Source organism: Micromys minutus (assembly GCF_963924665.1).
Source record: "Micromys minutus genome assembly, chromosome: 6".
In the NCBI taxonomy this organism is placed as follows: domain Eukaryota; kingdom Metazoa; phylum Chordata; class Mammalia; order Rodentia; family Muridae; genus Micromys; species Micromys minutus.
In genome coordinates, this window is record NC_137975.1 from 48,392,559 (window position 1) to 48,411,548 (window position 18,990).

Genomic DNA, 18,990 nt, shown 5'->3' on the forward strand with positions numbered 1-18,990 from the left:
TTTGCTTTGCTCAGTACTGTTAGTTTTTGTTTTGTCTTACTTCATTTTATTATTATCTCATAGAAGCCGGTTTGCTTTCTAATGAGTGACAGAAAAAAGGTGGCTCTTGATGGGGGTGGGGAAGAGCTAGGGGCACTTTAGTAAAGGAGGAAAACTGTAATCGGGATATATTATGTGTCGAAGAAAATCTATTTTCAATAAACGAAAAAAAGCAGCATGTCTTGGGGTAAATAAGGCGAATCCTATTTTCATTTATAGTCAGCATCCTCCCTATTATTAATGGGCCCATAGGGCTCTGCTTTACTTACTTGTCGTTCTGGAGCTTTCTTTAGGGAAGAGCCTGGTAGGATTTAACTTTATACTCCAGCACAGGTACACCAGGGAGCATATATGTGCCCAAGACTCCTCAAAGAAATGCTTGATCCGGTCAGACTTGAAAAGAACAAAAGGAGCCCGCGATTTAAAAAAAAAAAAAAAAAAAAAAAAAAAAAAAAAAAAAAAAAAAGACCATGTTCTAATCAGTAATTTAATTCAAAGCCAACAGCAGTTCAGTAATTTAATTCAAAGTCAACAGCAGTTTCAGCTCTCAACTGAGGGTTTCTTTCTCACTCTAGGCTGCAGAAAACACAAAACAAGAAAAGCACAAATCAGGCTAAGGAACGGCAGGGAGGCCTTATTAATAGTTGTCTGTCCTTTGTCCCCTCCCTAACCCCTGCTAGCTCCCAGCCTCCAAACTGCTCTCTTAATCTGCAGCGGGAGGAACTGGAGGTTGGGGGAACTGAAAAGCTGCGGAACCAGAAGCAAAGGGAGCGGAGCGGATGTAGGGGAGTAGAAGCATTGGACCGGTAGGCCTAGTTTCCAGGCCGCGGTCGCGGTTGCGAGAGGATGGAACCTCTGCGTGTCCTGGAGCTGTACAGTGGCATTGGTGGCATGCACCACGCGCTGCGAGGTGAGCGAACAGTCTTTTTTTCCTTTTTGATTCCCGTGGGGCCGAAGGTTCCGGCTGTCGCGCCACCGAGGGGGCGGAGCGGCGGGGCGGGACCTGGTGCCGCCGGGCCTCGGTTGCCCTGGAAACCACCCTAGTGCTCCTCCCCGGTCCGCCCCTCCTGGCTGTGACTCCCCTACTCCGGCCCCAAGCTTTGTAGCCTAAGCAGGACGGTGCCCCAGGGTACTGTTTGTAAGGCGGCATTCTTGGGCCTGTGCAGCCAAATGAACCCAAGTTGCTTCAGACCAAGTTAAGGCAAGGGGCGGGCCCTTTGCCCAATGCCAAAATCCAAATTCTAGGCTGGCTGTCATTGAGCTTGAGGAAGTCACGAAAGAGGGCAGGGATGGGTTGGAGCAGGAGGATAACTACACTTCAAGATAGAAATGTATAAATATTAGTGTAAAGGGGGAGCAAAAGGGAGAAGGAGCATGGTTAAGTCTGTGGAACGAAGGATGCCTTCTGCAGGCCTACATAGATGTCAGAGAGCTGAGATCAAATTTTGCTATAGTGCGACTTTGACTTTACATTTTTTGACACTGTTACTTGGTTTTTAAACCCTTGAAACAGAACTTTCAGAAAGGGGTCTCGAGAATTAAACACAGCAATGTGCCTGATATATTGTTGCTACTTAGAAATTAGTTTACTATCACTTTGGTTTTGAGGCTTCTCAATTTCTTTGGTATCTATCTACTTTTGTGATAACTCACAAATATTTACTTGGTTAACTCCATTGACAAGTACTGTATGCTAGGCACTTGGGATATAGAGTGGTTGTGTGTGTGTGTGCACATGAGCATTTATGTTTTAAAGTTGCTAAGAAGAAGACAAATGCAAAAAGGAAACTTAATTGTTTCTTTTTTTAGTATCAAGAGTAACATGAGGCTAAGTGGATTGAGCTTGTACATTTTTCAGCAAATATTGACTTTTAATTCTATACTAGACTAGAAATATTGCTTGTTTTACCACGTTTCTGGTCTTTACATTCATTTATCATAGTAAAATTAAGCAAATTAAGGAACCTTCTACTAACTGACCTATTAATTTTCTAAGGTTGTATTATTTTAGCTCCCCCCATCCTTTTAATTAGCAGGATTTTAAAAGTCACTTAGTGCTTTTATAAGTCACCAATAACAACAACTTACTCTTTGAACTTGTAAATTTCTTCTAGTGCCCCTGCCCTCCCCCCAAACACAGTTCACTCAAGTGTAAATCCTTATTTTTTTTTCTTGAGATGTGTTTATAAATTTTAGATTTATCCAACAATGAACATTAGGATCACAGCCCTGTCTTGTCTGGGCTATGTTTTCTGTCTACACAGAGCCCTCTGGTCTAGCCTCATGGAGCTCAGTGAGATTTTTGTATTTCTTCACTCTTGTAAGTCTCTTCTTAGTTCTAGCTTTTACTTTTACTTTTGCTGCTGTTTTCTCATAGAGATTGCAAACCCAACCTTTTCTACAGTAGCTTTTCTCACCTGTCTTAATGTTAGTTAATATATGACCTGTTATATGATTCTTTCCCTGTTATCCAATGTAACTTTTCCTGTTATTTAAAGCTCCCTACATATTAGGTTTGGGGATTGCTTATAAAAGAGGTCTTAATCGTATTAACTAATAACAAGTAATTAATACTTAATTATTAAAACTTTTTAGTGTTTATATGTTTGATGAACTTTGGTTTTAGATTTATCTATAGTGAAGTACAATCTGGTGATTTTCTTGTATTTATGATTTCTTGCATTTATGTAGTTAATAAAGATTAATCACAGTGGCAGCAGGCTTTAACTTTTATTAAGGACATCTACATGTCAGGGCCTGTTCTGAGTCCATAATAAGCTATCTTATCATTAGAGCCAGTATCCTAACTTAGGTCTCTCTGTCTAGCAGATCTTTTAACCACACTGCTCTGTTGCTATCATTGGTTCGTTCACTAACTTAGTTGAAGAACAGTAGTAAGAATATTGGATGCTAATTTGTCCATTTCTAGTTAATGTTTGTAATGAAATATTTTATTGTTGAAACTGTGTGTGTTTGCACATATATACACACTGTAAAATGTATCACTTTGTGTTTCAGTGTATAGTTCAGCAACAGCAAGTGTTCTTAGAAAGTCATACAACTATAGACAATATTAGTTTACCAAAAATTTTCAATATCTCAGACAGAAGCATTGCACCCACTTAAAATATTTCTGCACCTCTCTTCCTGAAGATACTGAAGTCTCCATTCTACTCTGGGCATATGAGTTGTCTCTTCTAGGTACCTCATAATAAAATAATAATCTAACTGTTCTTTGATGTCTAGTTTAATAATCTGCACAATGTTTACAAAGTTCATCTGTGTTGTAGTATGTGTCAATACCTCAAAATGTGTTGTCTATCCATCATTAGTAGATACTTAAAGATTTTCAGCTTACTTGCTGTTATGAATTTCTCTCTCTCTCTCTCTCTCTCTCTCTCTCTAAACATTTGCATATAAGTATCTGATTATTGCTTTGTATTCTCTTGGGTATATGCTAAAGAGTGGGCAAACTCCAAACATTTTTATTTCATTCTTTTATGAATTTACAACACAATAATATATCAAAAGAGAGTTGTAAGAGTATAAATCAATTAAAAAACATTTATAGGTCCTGGAGTTGGCTCAATGAGCCAGAACACTTGTTTGCCAAGTCAAGGAGGAGGACCTGATTTTAAATCCAAGCATGGATGTAAAAAGCTAGGCATAGTTACATGTATTACAGCCACAGCATTCCAAAGGGTATGATCCTAAGAGCTCACATGATAATGGTGTCTGCTACTTTGGGAGACCTTGTCTCAAAGCATTAACACAGAGAGCACTGAGGGAGGACACCCAACATCCTGTTGTGGTCTCTGTGTGCATGGACACATGCACATGCATGCATGCACTTACTGTTATAAGCCATAAAGTTATAGAAAGTTATTGTATATTGTTTAAAATAACCTTTGGAAGAAATTGATGAATGTTTGGAACTGCCTGGCCTTCAAGTGCTGTCAGTCAGCTTCCTTAAGAGATAAAGCATGCCTTTATTTTGAATTCAGATGAATGAGGATCGACTCATAACGCTTGTGTGAAAATTTGAAAGTTATTTAGCAGTTCTAAGTGTAGGTGTCTTATCTGTGAGATGGACAAACACTGTGAGAGTAAAGAAAAAGATATAGGCAGTATAATGCCACTAAGTAATATTCTCTTCTTTCTATTTAACTGGTTTCACTTTAATGTTTCTCATTAATAAAAATCAGGTCATAATTATGCTAACTTTATAACATTCTATGTGTTTGAAATTCTAAGTTAATATTAATGAAACTTATATGCTTTGGGAAAAAAAATGAAGTGCCAAGCAAACTGGACTCAGAATGACACATTAAAACAGGATTTTCATGTTAGTTTTGGAGATCTTGTGATGAGTGATACCATGTATTATATATGTCATAGATGTGTATATGTATATACATATATGTACATATATGTATATATAATGTATACAATAACATGTACATATATATAATGTGTAGTTTTTATATTGCATATTGTAGATGTGTATACATTATACAACACTATATGTGTGTGTGTGTGTGTGTGTGTGTGTGTATGTTTCTCTATGTGTAAACACTGAACAAGGCCATAAAAAGTTGTTAGATTCTCTGGAGCTAGAGTTACAGGTGGTTGTAAGCTACCCAACTTAAGTGCTAGGAACTGAACTGGGTTTTACTGGAAGTGCAGTGATTTTTAACTGCTGCACCATCTCTGTATCTCCTATAATTATATTTTATGACAACCTTTGATAATTAACTAGAGGTAGAATACTGTTATTGTCCTCTCCTATAGTTTTCCTTGACTTTTACCTGAATTTGTCAATCATAGAGAAATTATTATTGAGAAAACACCAGCAATGAACATTGTAAATATTTTATAGTGGTGGGACATTTACCAAATAGTTCTGTTTCCTCAAAGCAAGTTACAAGAGGCACATACAGAATTGGCAGTATAGCATGTGTTCATATTACTGACTCATTATTTTGAATTCTGCATGTAAGCATTGCATTTTGGGGCATGTGCTAATTGCTTTTCTTTTCATAGAGTCATTGGGATAGAGTCATCCATTGAGTTACCATTGTTTATGTGTTTGTTCATAGCCTAACAGCTGTGTTTTATGGAGTATCCTCACTTATTTCTTTTTGATATTTTTCTCTTATTTCTCTGTCTCATAACAAAAAGAATATTGAATCATTTTATTCATATATAAGGAAAGTAATTTGATGTTTGACTTGTACTGATTGTAAAAGCAGTAACTCTGGGGTCATGGTGAGGCATGCCTATTAACCTAGAACTTGGAATCTAAGTTGGGAGGATCCAAAGTGTAAGACAGTGTGGCTTCAGGGTGGTGTACTGTCTTCAAAACCAATTGTACCGAATAAAACAAACAAACAAACCAAGAAGAGTTTATCCTCATCATCTTTAATTGAATAGTGCAAAGAAGCAAGAGTGCATCTCCTGCAAATTTCACCGTGAAGATAGCTTTAGATAATGTATTGTCTTCCCTGATGTCTGTGTAAACCACACACAGACACTTTCAAACAGTTGGGTCATGACTTAACAGGATGTTCTGTAATTAGCTTTGTCAGAGAACAGTATAGTTTTTACTTTCTTTGTACTAATAGATGTGGATTGTCTTTTAATATATGTTTCAATACATGCATGTAGTTTACATGTATATATACGCAATTGTCCACATTTTTCTTTAGTGCAAATTTCCAGACTAGGTCTAATAATCAGAAAAATTTTTAGACTGTTGAGCTGAAAATATTACATGTTTCTTAAAAAATACTGGAGGCACCATTTACAGACCTCTCTTTATTTACTGTAGTTAGTATCCACACATAGGCATAGTTAATTGAGTTGCTCTAAGAAGTTCCTGCTTCCAGAGTTGAAGAATTCTTCCTTTTTACCCCAGGACACCTGGGGAATATTGATTAAAAGATATATTTTTGTTTGCAGATATGTGATTACTTGATCACTCAGGTTGTTGCATTGATATTGTCTGCTTAGGAAGATGACATTTGAAATGCATTTCTTCATAGAAGCAAAGATGTGTTAATGTGCATTTACCTGAGTGGCTAGTAGAAGTGTTTTCAGCAAATGAAAAAACTCCTCCCAAACTAATTGAGTAAATATAAACTCATTTAAAGACCACCTGTAAATTTGGGGAGAACTTACTTTGGGGAGAAATACTGATCTATCATGTCACCAGGAATTAGTGTCCCCTTTTTATGTCTCAGTTTTCCTCCTTATGGATTGGTGCATGCACAGCCATCCTGGATTTTTATGTGAAAGCTGGGCATTTGGACTCAAGACCTCATGGCTTCAGAGCAAGTACCGTTAGCAAGTGAACCATGTCCTGAGCCCTCCCCCGCCCACCATGTAGATAACAATATAGTTGTTAGAAAAAGCAAATGGAGAACAATAAAATTTATTGCATTAGTTTTCTGCTTCTGACTGTGAAGTCAGCACTGAGGTCTGGGTCAAAGACTGACTGATCATAAAGATGGTCTGGAGACTCACCCTCGTTTCCTAAACACTGAGTGTTGGGAACAGCAAGTATCTTGAGAAGTTTTTGTTTGGACTGTCTTCCTGCAAGTTGGACAGAAAAGGAGTACAAATTGGGGAGGGAGGGACAGGACTGCCCTGCCCATCCCTGTTCTCTCTTGTCACCCCATGAGCTGATAGCACAGCCAGGAAAATCCTGCATTTCTCAGTTCTGTGATCAGATTTTAGTCAGCTTTTACTTACTATTTGTAGTGGAGGTTAAAGCTTTCTACTTACTGTTGTGAAGGCTTTCTGCTTATGCTACTCTAGAATCTTTAAAAAATACATCTCAAATTTGTCTCTGAATAGTTATAGTGGAAAATACTCATTGCTCTCATTTCCTAGCTTTAATATTGATAAAAATTAAGCTGCTGACGTTGCCATTTTGTCTGTAACTTATTTCAGGTAAATGGTAAGTGGTGAGTGGAATTTTTAATAATTACTGAGTATCTCCTGTTGATAGATATTTTATTGGCTTCATTTATTTTTTATAGGAGCCCTTTATGGGAACTGTTTTAAATATCCATTTTATTAATGAGGAAATTGAAGTCTAGAAGGGATGAGTACATTTCCAAATGCTGTGTAGCTTGTGAGAATTTCAACATGAGTTTCTCTTCCCATTGTTTACACACTGCACAGTGCTGACTGGGACTTGTATTGATAATTCAGGTGACTATAAGCTCAGAACGGATGCCACTAGCCACAATTAGCTATTTGCATTTAAATTAAGATGAAGTTAGAAATAAATTAATTTCCTCAGTTGTTCTGGTCACAGGCTTAATACCCACCCATATGTGTGTATCATGTCAGATCATGCAAATATGAAATGTCGCTGTTGTCCTTCATACAGTTCCATTGATGGTGGGGCTGGCTTAGCTTAGTTCCTAATTTCAGTTACTATATTGAGAAACACATGTTTAGGGCAGTGCTTGCCCTGGGAAATCAATACTCCTAAATCCTAAGGGTTATGTCTAAGGACTTAGGGTAATGTCTGCCTCACTCTGTGGCCCTGGCGAAAGGACTCTCAAATGGCCTTTCTCTGCTAATCTGAGGAAAGCTTCAGGGTAGCATGAGGGCTGACAGGAAGCAGTGCATGGAAGGGGGCGCTGTAGCACACAGGAAGCAGTTCATGGAAGGGGGCGCTGTTAGCAGACAGGAAGCCATGTCTGCAACGGGGCGCGGTAGTGGCTGCTTCCTGGCAAACCCTTCCTGGAAAAACATTTGTGGTTTTATTTGTTTCTGTTTTGTGTGTGTGTGTGTGTGTGTGTGTGTGTGCCTCAATTTCCTTTCTGAAGTTTAACTCAAAATTTCCGTACATTTTTTGAATTGTATTTCCTGATGTGACAGCTTTACTTTTTATGCTGTGAATTCCCTCATGTGTTCCTTTTTTATACAGTAACTTGCCATTTCTCCTGTGTCACTTCTCCGGATCTGCCCTGACTTTCTATATTTTGTTGAAAAACAGTGTTTCAGTTCTAAGATGAAGTGTCAAAAGCATAATTGAATCTTAGCTCAGATCTCAGCACACTCCTGCATAGCCTACTGTACTATGTGGGGTATTGGTAGCAGTACTCTGGGGCGTGTCTTGACCCAAAGTAAACATGGCTGCCGATTAGCTAAATTTGTAAGACTTTCAGAGGACACTAAGTGGATCATTGAGGGGTTTTTATTTATGCAAGTTTTCATTTATGTGTTGAAATAATTTCTTAGCAGTATCTAGATGCAAACAACTTTTAAGAAAAGCCAGGAAGCATACTTGTTAATAGGAATAAAACATTTAAAAGTAATTTTATACACATATGTATGTGAATATTATGTATTTTTTGGGGGCATGTTTCACATGCTTTGTGTTCATTTGTGGTCCCTGAGGTCAAGTGCATATTGTCAGGTTCAGTTGGCCCAGATACCTTTACTTGTCTTAGTGGCCCCAGTTTCAAATATTTAACATTAAAAAATCTTTACAGGTCACTTATATTTAGTGCTTTTATTCCCAGTTAGGCTCTAACTCTGAATGAGAGAATAGACCTGAGATAGACTCACCGATCTACTGTTTCACAACTAGAGGTCAGTGTTAACATACTTACCTGGTTAAATGTCTCAGGTGTGAGTATGAGGTCACTCAAATATTTACCCAGCCTTTATGAGCGCCAGATCAGAAAGTAGATGATAAAGAAAGACAAAACGTTTTAAGAGCTGTTTATTTCAGCATGAACTGCTTAATTCTCCATTTGAATGTAAACGCTATTGGTTATTTCTGCCACTTAGTAATTGTGCATGAAACGTTTCTTTATTAGGCTGGGTAGAGAATGAAATTGTAGCTTTCACTGTCAGCTGAGTTCTTCCCTGTAGTGTCTTGAGAAGTAGCTGCAGAAAGGGAAGGAGAATGATTGCTGGTCAGAGGTAAGCCTGCCTTGTAGATGTCAGTCCTCAGGGGTGAAGTGTGAAGTCCCCATGGTTTCCATGCAGACCCAGCCTAACAGCTTTTGCACAGCGGGCATTGTGTTTCTCTGACCAGAGGACTGTCTCCTTCTAAAACAACAAAAGCGCTTCTGGTAATAAGTATGAGGTCCCAAATATTAACTGAAGTAACTGCAGATAAAACCCAGGTATAGCATTGAATCAGAGGGCAAAAAGCACAACCCTCCTCCTACTTCCAAAATCCTGCTAGGTTCCTTTCCCAGTTCTTGCTGCTTTGAGAATTACTCTTGGGTCTCACATAAAAGAGTCACATGGGCTAAATTCTAGAGCATTCTGTCCACCTTGACATTTTAAGCTTTGCATTTTAAAACTTGTCTTCCATCCAAAGGTTTTCCTACTGTTTTACTAGATGAATTTACTCCTAGAAGCATAGCTATACCCAAACATTGTTTGAAAAATCAAGTTGAAGTTATTGTCAGTAATGTCTAGGTACTGAGCACCCTAATCCAAATAGCAAAGTGTGAAATACTCCAAAATCAAAGACTTAATCATCAGCTTGACACTGAAAGTGGAAAATTCCACTCCAATCTCATATACTTGCTTGGTATAAAAGATGCACAAAAACAAAACATTTTATATAAAAATGAGGGCCAGTAACATGTTTCAGCAGTGGCTCAATGAGTAAAGGCTTACACATATAATGAATAAACAAGCAAACAAATGAATAAGATTTAAAAATTAAGATGATTTCCAGACTATGTGTACTATGCATATAAGAAACAAATGTATTTTGTGTTTATACTTGGGTCCTAGCCTCACATTGTCTTACTATATATTTGCAGATATTCCAAATCTAAAACATGCCTGGGTTTCAGATACTTTCCACCTTTTTTGTTTTGTTTTGTTTTGGTTTGGTTTGGTTTTTTTGCTCATTTGTTCTTTCCTAATGGAAATTACTTCTTTTGGTAGTGCAGTAGGTTCTAATTTTATAATAGTTTAAAATCTGTGCATTGGTCCATGAGGACAGGGCACTTGCTTATTGAGCAAAAGCTCCATTCCTTCCTGAGAATCAGTTTATCAGGGTTTGGATCCACAGATGAAACACTCATTTGGCCACTGCTTTTTGTCAGGTTTTATGTCCCCCAGGCATATAATACAAGAACATAAAATTAATTATTGATTGTGATCTAGATTCAGCACATGATTAGATGTTCAGTCAACTGGAAAAAGATGAAAGTCATAGTAAGCACCCCCAGGCAGTCTGTCTGTCTTTGTGGAGAGCAGCAAGCAGGCTGTACCAGAAAGATTGCAATTTACCATATTTAGCAAAGCCAAATTCTGAGTTCTCAAAGTAATTAGTGACTTCAATTAATAAGTTTTGTGATTTTTAAAATTAATCTTTGTATACCTTTTGGCTTAAAGGTCCTTTTGCTTTAGGTTTTGAGGTCTTTTATGCTTTTTAACAAAGATATAATTTATTGCCTCAAATATTCTAAATCAAGAAACTAGTTATTAAGTTTAAGTTTAGCCAGAGGCAGCCACCCGTGGTATTAAGTAGTCTAGTGCCACGTGTAAAGCACAGAAGACTTTTTTTCCACTCACAGGAATTACCTGAGGAGATTGCTGAGTGACTCGGGCCTAGCAGACAGGGAATGTTTACTTGGAGGCATTTAAGTCACTCTGTTCTCTTGACCCCATCTTTCCTAGGATTCCTGTGTAAGGTTGCAATGGCTTTGTGACCCTTTCTCTGCCTTTTGCCTGTGATCTGTGCGGGCGCCTTCTTTGTGAGTCCTAGCTCCTTAGACCTGATTGTCCTTCTCTTTAGATGTCTAGAGCAAGGAAAGCTGGTTATGAATCAACATCTGGCTACCAGAGGGAAGGCTGTTTGGATCTACTATGTTATCTTGTTGTGTTAACTGGTGATTTTCTTAAATTTCATGAGTTTTTATGTTTAAAATTCCCCATGATTTTTCCAGATTTTGAACAGGGTCTATGCATAATTGATTTTGTACATTTTGAGGTAACTGGGTGGTAGCCATGAGGTATAGCCATAGCCATATTTGCAGAGTTCTAACTTTTATTACAACCAAAACTATGTTATGGTTCTTTGAATTGAAGATGTGTTGAAAACATGTTTCCTTAGCTACAAGGTGCACCTTTATATGCGCCTCTTCTCTCCGTCCTTTAATGCTGTCAGAAAGGGAAGATTTTAGACTTTGAACCTTTTACATTTGGACATTAATGAATTTACTTAAAAATTGAACTCTAAACAAGCTGATTCTGTTGTGTGTAAATTATATCTCATTGGAGCTGTTATTACAAAATAAACATTAAAATTTTCAGTGGTATTATGAACCAGCTTTATTTTAACATGGGAAGGTGAGAACACATGGTAATTTATTTATATGAAATTCTGAATAATAGGACTTTTTAGAGTGTTTTATTCATTCTTGGTTTTTCTTTAACTTGGAAAACTGGTTTTGGCCTAATATGTAGTTTGATGAGAAAGGAAAGCTATCTCTTAGGACACTTTAAAAAAGTTGAAGTTTTGAGAGACTCCACCCAGAAGCTGACTGAAACAGAAGCAGAAACCCCCAGTAAAACATTAGACAGAGCCTGGGAGTCTTATGGAAGAGTTAGTAGAAGGACCCCATAGAAAGACCAACAGTAAATTAACATCGACCCTTGGGGGCTCCCAGAGACTGAACCATCAACCAAAGAGCATGCATGGGCTGGACCTAAGCCTCCCTGCTCATATGTTGCTCATGTGCAGCTTGGTCTTGATGTAGGTTCCTCAGCACCTGGAGCAAGGGCTGTGCCTGACTCTTTTGCCTGCCTGCCCTGGCATCCTGGTCTCCTAACTGGGCTGCCTTGTTGAGCTTCTGTGGGGGAAGATGTGCCTAGTCCTGCAGTGATTTGAGGTGCCAGGGTACGTTGGTATGGAGTTGTGGGGGAGGGGTCCCTTTAACAGGAAAAGGGGAGGGACTGTGTGAGGGGAAGAGGGGCTAAGATCCGGATATAAAGTGAATAAATTAACTAATTAATGGGGACAAAAAGAAAGAAAGACAAGAAAAGAAAAGAAAAAGAAAGTTGAACTCTTATTGTTAGCACTCAGAATGCTGCCAGAGAGATTAACAGAGAACTGAGAACCTTTGCTTTGTGCCTCATTCCTCACTATGTCACTATGCTCTGAGATCCAGCTGGGTAGCTGAGGAGAACTCAGTGCACTGCTAGATTCTGCTATTTTGGCTTTTCTTGATGATGGGCTGATACTGAAGACCTCTGAAGATATCCCGTTTGTCATTACAGAAAGTTGTATCCCTGCACGTGTGGTGGCTGCTGTTGATGTGAATACTGTTGCTAATGAAGTATACAAGCATAATTTTCCTCATACACACTTACTGGCAAAAACAATTGAAGTAAGTACATATTATTATTTTAATACATTTAGAGCAGTGAAAATGCATTTTTAACAAGAAAATTTTAACAATTTCTAAATACCAGTTTCTTGTGGCTTAAATGGAAAATAAATAATAATAAATAAATGGAAAGTGTAGAAGAGGAATTAATCCTTTAAATTCTATCAGAATAGAGTATAAGTTATTAGATTTTTCACTTCAGGAGGGAAGTCTGAAAGAAAAGATTGACAAGTTGAGAGCACATTAAACTTGCAGATGCTTGGTTCTGTGGTGATCTAAACTTTAATGGTTCACACTCAGTTAACAGTCATGTAGCTCTTATGCACCTGGTAACAATGCTCATTAGCAAACTTGCCAGAGTTGATTCACTGCACCTGCCATGGCTCTGTTTAAAAAAGATTATGGGCAAAGATGGCCAATACAATATAAACTTGGTCGTAATTTTGACATTTTGTCTTATACTGCTTTGGTTGGGCTTCATTTTAAATCTTATCCCTCTTTTGCTCACCTATTATAGTTCCCAGTTTTTGTTTTTATGGGTTTTGTGTGTGTGCATGTATCTGTATTTCTCGTACTTTTTTTTCCTTCTTCTTTTTTCTCTGTCTGTTACATTTTATCCATTATTAAAAGAAATTTTATCATTGGCTTGCTTGTTTTCTAAAGAGAAGGAAGGCACACACACACACACACACACACACACACACACACACACACACACACACACGGCTGGGTATGGAGGTGGGGGGGAAGGATCTGGAAGGAGACGAGGAAAAGAAAACCATGATCACAACTCAACTGTATGAAAGAAGTAACTTCTAATAAAAATAAATAAGTAAAACAAATATGAACATAAACGTCCTGTTTATTGTAATGTGTCTGTATGAGACAGAGACTACATACAATGGTGTGTGTGTGTGTGTGTGTGTGTGTGTGTGTGTAGGTTAGAAGACAGCTTGCAGTGTCGGTCCTTTATTTCTTCCATGTACCTTCTGAGGATTAAACAAGAGGCTTAGGGGCAACTGCCTTTACCCATGTTCTTATTGTGGAAGACTAGCAGAAGCAAGTATTGGCTGATATGTGAGTAAGTTTTCTCAGAGACATCGATGGAGGTCATGGAAGATATAACTACTTTGGAAGATAATCATTGTCTTACAGTTTTGAAGATACCTATCATGTGGCCTAGTAACTTCATTCCTAGGTGTTTATCCATAGGGAAGGAAAGGGAAATGCATCAAAGACCAATATTTCTTGTGAAAATAAGGCCTTCACTTTCTTACTGTGAAATTTTTACACCAAAGTTCTCATGAAGCCACATGCTACATGCTCTGAAGTACTCATGCATGAAATATTCATGCGAAGTGTATGCAGTTTACATTGCTCAGCTATGAGTTATATATGGTTTCTGGATTAAACTTCTTTGTTCAATAATGAGCATAACAAATGTTTTCTGATTCTATCTCTTGTCTTTCTATTTCTTTAGCTGTTTCCATCAAGGTATAGAAGTTATAGGATTTTTTCCCCTATGTGGGACTTTTTTCAGTGTATTGTATGAAACCCTTTCATTCTCCAAATTTTTCTGTTGGTTTTGTTTTTTAGATTTGTAGGTTTGTTTATACATTTGGATCTATGATCCATTCAGTTACTAATGCTGTACAGTATGCAGAATGGGTTACAGACACTTTTCCCCTTAAGGGAACGTGAAATTGATCATTCACTGATAAGAGTATTCTTCTAGTTAGTGTCCTTGGCATGTTAGAAGAAATAGATTACATATTTAGGGTTGTGTTTCTGGGCTCTTTCTCAGTGGTATACATAAGTCAGTTCTTACATAAATAACATATCTTTGATAGTTATAGTTTTTAATATATACTAAATTCAGACAATAAAAATTCTCCATTGGATTATTGCCATACTAAGTGAGTCCTAACTTTGTGCAAAGTCTGGAAATTACATCTTCTCAGTAATTGTTCTTCCTGACGCTTGCTCTTCCCTCCCTCTTTTGACATTTTGACTGTTATGTACACAGACTGATAGCCAGAGACTCATTGGGACAGCTGTGCAAATTGGGTAACTTCCTTCATCCCATGACACAATACCAGTCCCCTTGACCTCCTTCCCGAATGACTGTCTCTTCTGCACTTACATATTAGTGGCTCTATTTGGGAGGTGTCTCCCTTTGCTGCCATCTAATTATTATTACTTAGCAGAAAGCTGTGGCAGTCACAGGTTGCATTTTGATTCTCCAGTCTCTCTGAGCAATGTAGTCTGCACTGACTGGAGTCTGCTATAGTAACAGGAAGAAAGTAGCTATTACTCTCTTGCTTGTATTTAATATAGCTTTTTAGGGGTTCTGGGGTTGTTTTGTTTTGTATTTTATATGAAGGCTCAGTCCTTATAACTTGTACTTTTGTAGAAGCAAATTTTAAATTGAGACATACTTTATATACTTTATAGCATACCTTAAAGCTTTATATAGCCTACCTTTAACACATATACCTAGTGGGTTTTAGTATTTTTACAAAGTTGTCTGTGTATCAACACTTTCTGATTGCAGAATATTTGCAATGTTAAAATGTCAAAGCAGGCCATTAGCAGCCACTCCCCATTCCTATCCACCTCCAGTTTAACAACCATGACCTCCTTTTTGACTTTATGGATTTGACTGCTCTCGAAATTTGCTATGAACAATCACATGTGAGCTTTTTCCTACCATCTTTATTTTGCATAATTTTTTCAAGGTTTATTCACACTGCAATATGATTCAGGACTTAGTTTCTTTTTATCCATAAGTATAATTTAATTATATGGACATATTACAGTTACTTATGCTTCCTTATCCCCTCAAAAAACAAAAACAAAACCAAACCTGAGTGTCTAGAGATCACTCCGCAGTTAAGCGTTCACACTGCCCTTCCATAGGATGTGAGTTCAGTTCCCAGTGTTCATGCAACGTGGATCACCATTGTCTGTGACTCCAGCTCCAGGTGTCCTGACACCCCTTTATGAACTCTTCAGCCTCTGCACTCATGGGCACATACCCTCCCAACAAGCATCCATGTACAGAATTAAAAAGTAAAATAAAATATTTAAAACAACTAGCTGAGAAAAATTTGAACCTGTATGAAATTTCCTACCCTGTGACTCAGTGTGCGGAAGGTGGCAGGCAGTAGTCATGCGTTGAGGAACACCTATCACTGGTTTTGAGAACAGATGTTCCCCATGAACATTATAAGATGGAGTCATATGAAGTTAACATCATCTTTTAAAAACAGTTTTGTTAATTCTTGGAGAATTTCATATATTGTGAGTATATTCACCCCCTCCCCTAATTCCTCCCACATTGACTTTCTTCCACACTAGCCCAGATGTGTGTCTTTTTAAAACAACAACAACAAAAACCAAAACAACAATAAAAAACCTCATCAAGTCTAATTTGTGCCTCCTTTGTATTCTTGGATAGATAATCTTAGATACACTGGATCAGAGCAGATCTACCAGGTCTACCAGGAACTTGAAGGAAATCAATACTGCTACTCCACGCCATTAGTTACTAGTAGCTACTCAGTCTGGAGTGGAGCTTGCCGCCTACCTCCATCCATGCTGGGGTTTTGTCTGTCCTGAGTTTTGCAGGTTCTGTGTATGCAGTTACTGCTGCTGAGAGTTCATATTTGCAACTGCTCTATTGTGTCAAGAAAACATTGTTTCATTGTAGCCTTTCTGCCACCTCTGCTGAAGTGATCCATGCCCCTGGGAGAGGGAGGGAAGGAAGAAAGGAGGGAAAGAGACAGATATACAGATTTCCAATTTAAGGATGAGCACAGCACAGTCTCTCATTCTCTACTCCTTGACTGGCCATGGGTCTCTGTTAATCTCCATCTACTGCAAACAGAAGCTTCTCTGATGAGGCTGGAGAGACACTACTGTGGGTAAACAACACCTCACCAGCAGTCAGTTTAGCAGAGTAATAGTAGGAGGTTCTCATCTAAAGCCATGACCTGTCTGTCTGTCTGTAGAATTTTGGCCTTGACTACAGTGCCAGGTATGATAATAACTAATAACACTGTATTTCATAAGCATCATGGGCAATCGGCATAGCCTTCTCATCATGAAGGTAGCAGTATGAATTTGTCCACCAAAAGAATACCCAACTACATAATTCTGAATTGATTCAACACCAAACATAGGTATATTTAGGGCCTATAATTTCTGTAAAATAGCAAATGGCATCCCTTGGTATTTTATTAAAATGATTACTGAAATTTAAATTTAGTGTAAATATTTTAAAGTACATGTAACTAAATATAACCAAAATCAACTAATTTTCAATATTGTATACACTGGATGTTTTAGTTCCAACAGTTCAGTGTACATCTGCTTTACTCTTTGAGAGAAATGGTGAGAAACTGTATATTTGGACCTATTGAGATCCCAGATGTATATCAGAAGTTTGAGGAATTCAAACGTTAATTAGAGTTCCTTGCTAGTTTTAATAGATAATGGTAACCATTAATTATAAAATTATTGGAAACAGGGAAAGGGCTGGGAGAGTCACTTTTAGTTCACTTAAAAGAAGGTCAGTTCATTACCATGTATGTTTGTAACAGAATGGAAGAGTATCTTTTTATATATATTTATGGCATGTGATTTTTATGTATTCACATATGATGCAGTGAAATGATTAAACTGTGTGTTTTAGGGCTTTATTGCTGTGAACAGATACCATGGCCAAGGCACCTCTTATAAGGACAGCATTTAATTGGGGCTGGCTTACAGGCTCACAGGTTTAGTCCTTTGTCATGAAGGCAGGAACATAACAGCATCCAGGCAGGTATGGTGCAGACAGAGCTGAGAGTTCAAAATCTTCATCTGACGGCTGCTAGTGGACGACAGATTCCAGGCAGCTAGGAGTAGAGTCTTAAAGCCCAAGCCCACAGTGGCACACCCATTCCAACAAGGCCACATCTCCAAATAGTACCACTCCCTAGGCCAAGTATATACAAAACATCACATTCCACTCCCTGGCTCCCATAGGCTTGTTCCAACACATGAGTCTATGAGGGCCATACCTAGCCATAGCATAATTTAAATGTATATTTAGTCCAACTTCCAAAGTCTCCATAGTCTCTAGCAGTCTCAACAATGTTAAAAATCCAAAGTTCAAAGCCTCTTCTGTGATTCAGCTAATCAGTTAACTGTAGTAGTACCCAAGGCAAGACAGGAAGCCAGCTGGGTAAACGCCAAACATGTCTAATGTCAAAGCCGTCTTCAGATCTCTACTCTTTTTCATCTTTGTTGACTGTAACAAACTTCTTTCTCCTGAGCTGGTCCCACTCCCTGTCAGCAGCTTTCCTTACCAGATATCCCATGACTCTGCATCTTTAACATCTTTAGGTCTCCAGTGCAACTTCAATGTTATAGCTTCTTGTTTGCATGTCTGCAATTCACACATGAACTTCAGGGCTCCTCCAAAGGCAAGATCTGGAACATGGTGCTCTTGTTCTATTATATTATCACTAGCTTTGTGTTTTCAACTCCTTTACTGCTTACTGGTCATTCTGCATCTTGCTCTGTAGATTGACCTTGAACTCAGAGATCTGCATGCCTGTCTTCTGGGATTAAAGGTGTCTACCACACCTGGATTTGAGCTTTTCTTCACCTAAAACTTGCTCTGCCCTAGGCTGGCCTTGAGATCAGATATCTGGCTTTATTTTCTGGGGTTAAACTCACCATGCCTGAATTTAAAATTAGCTGGGTAGAATCTTGTCCCAAAGTCCCTTAATCTGTTATCTCCTAGAACATAGGATTCAGTTCCATTTCACTTCCTGGTGCCCCTTTAATAACCAAACCATTCATTTTATATTTTTCCTTTCTAACCTTGGTATGCTTGTTCAACATGCTCTTCATGAGACTTAACCAAAGAACAAAGTCTATGATGATGGGCGTATCTGAGACTTCCTTTGTCAGTGAAATTAATCTGAGTCTCTTCACCTTAGCCTCAGGCCAACTCTTCAGGTAAAGGCAAAAAGTAGGCACATTCTTCACCAACATACCACAAAAACAGTCTCTAGGCTACATACTGAAGTTCTTCTCCACGGAAACCTCTTGGGCCAGGTCTGCACAATTCATATCATTCTCAGTAACAAAGTCTTCCATATTCCTACTAGGATAGCCCATTAAGCCCCATTTAAAGCATCCCATAACTTTCCAAATCCAAAGTCTCCAAATCCACATTCTTCCAAACAAACAAAAGCATGGTCAGGCCTATCACAGTAATACCCCGTCTCTGGTACCAACTTCTGTCTTAGTTAAGGTTTAACTCCTGTGAACAGATACCATAACCAAAGCAACTCTTATAAGGACAACATTTAATTGGGGCTGGCTTACAGGTTCAGAGGCTCAGTCCATTACTATCAAGGCAGGAGCATGGCAGCATCTAGTCAGGTATGGTGCAGACAGAACCAAGAGTTCAACATCTTCTTCTGAAGGCTGGCAGTGGAAGACTGGCTCCAGGCAGCTAGGAGTAGTAGGAATAGAATCTTAAAACTCATGCCCACAGTGGCACACC

The 18,990-nt window shown here is 38.3% G+C and overlaps 1 protein-coding gene across 1 annotated transcript in view; it reads left to right on the plus strand.

Annotated features, from left to right (window-relative positions):
• Positions 1-844: 844 nt before the first annotated feature.
• TRDMT1 (tRNA aspartic acid methyltransferase 1) overlaps positions 845-18,990 on the plus strand; it is a gene marked incomplete at its 3' end in the record, with an annotated part of 33,274 nt that continues 15,128 nt past the window's right edge. The window contains exons 1-2 of the mRNA XM_080918190.1: positions 845-949; positions 12,316-12,425. Coding sequence (XP_080774316.1) covers positions 886-949; positions 12,316-12,425 — 174 coding nt within the window. The 5' untranslated portion in view covers positions 845-885. The remainder of the gene's footprint in view (positions 950-12,315; positions 12,426-18,990) is intronic.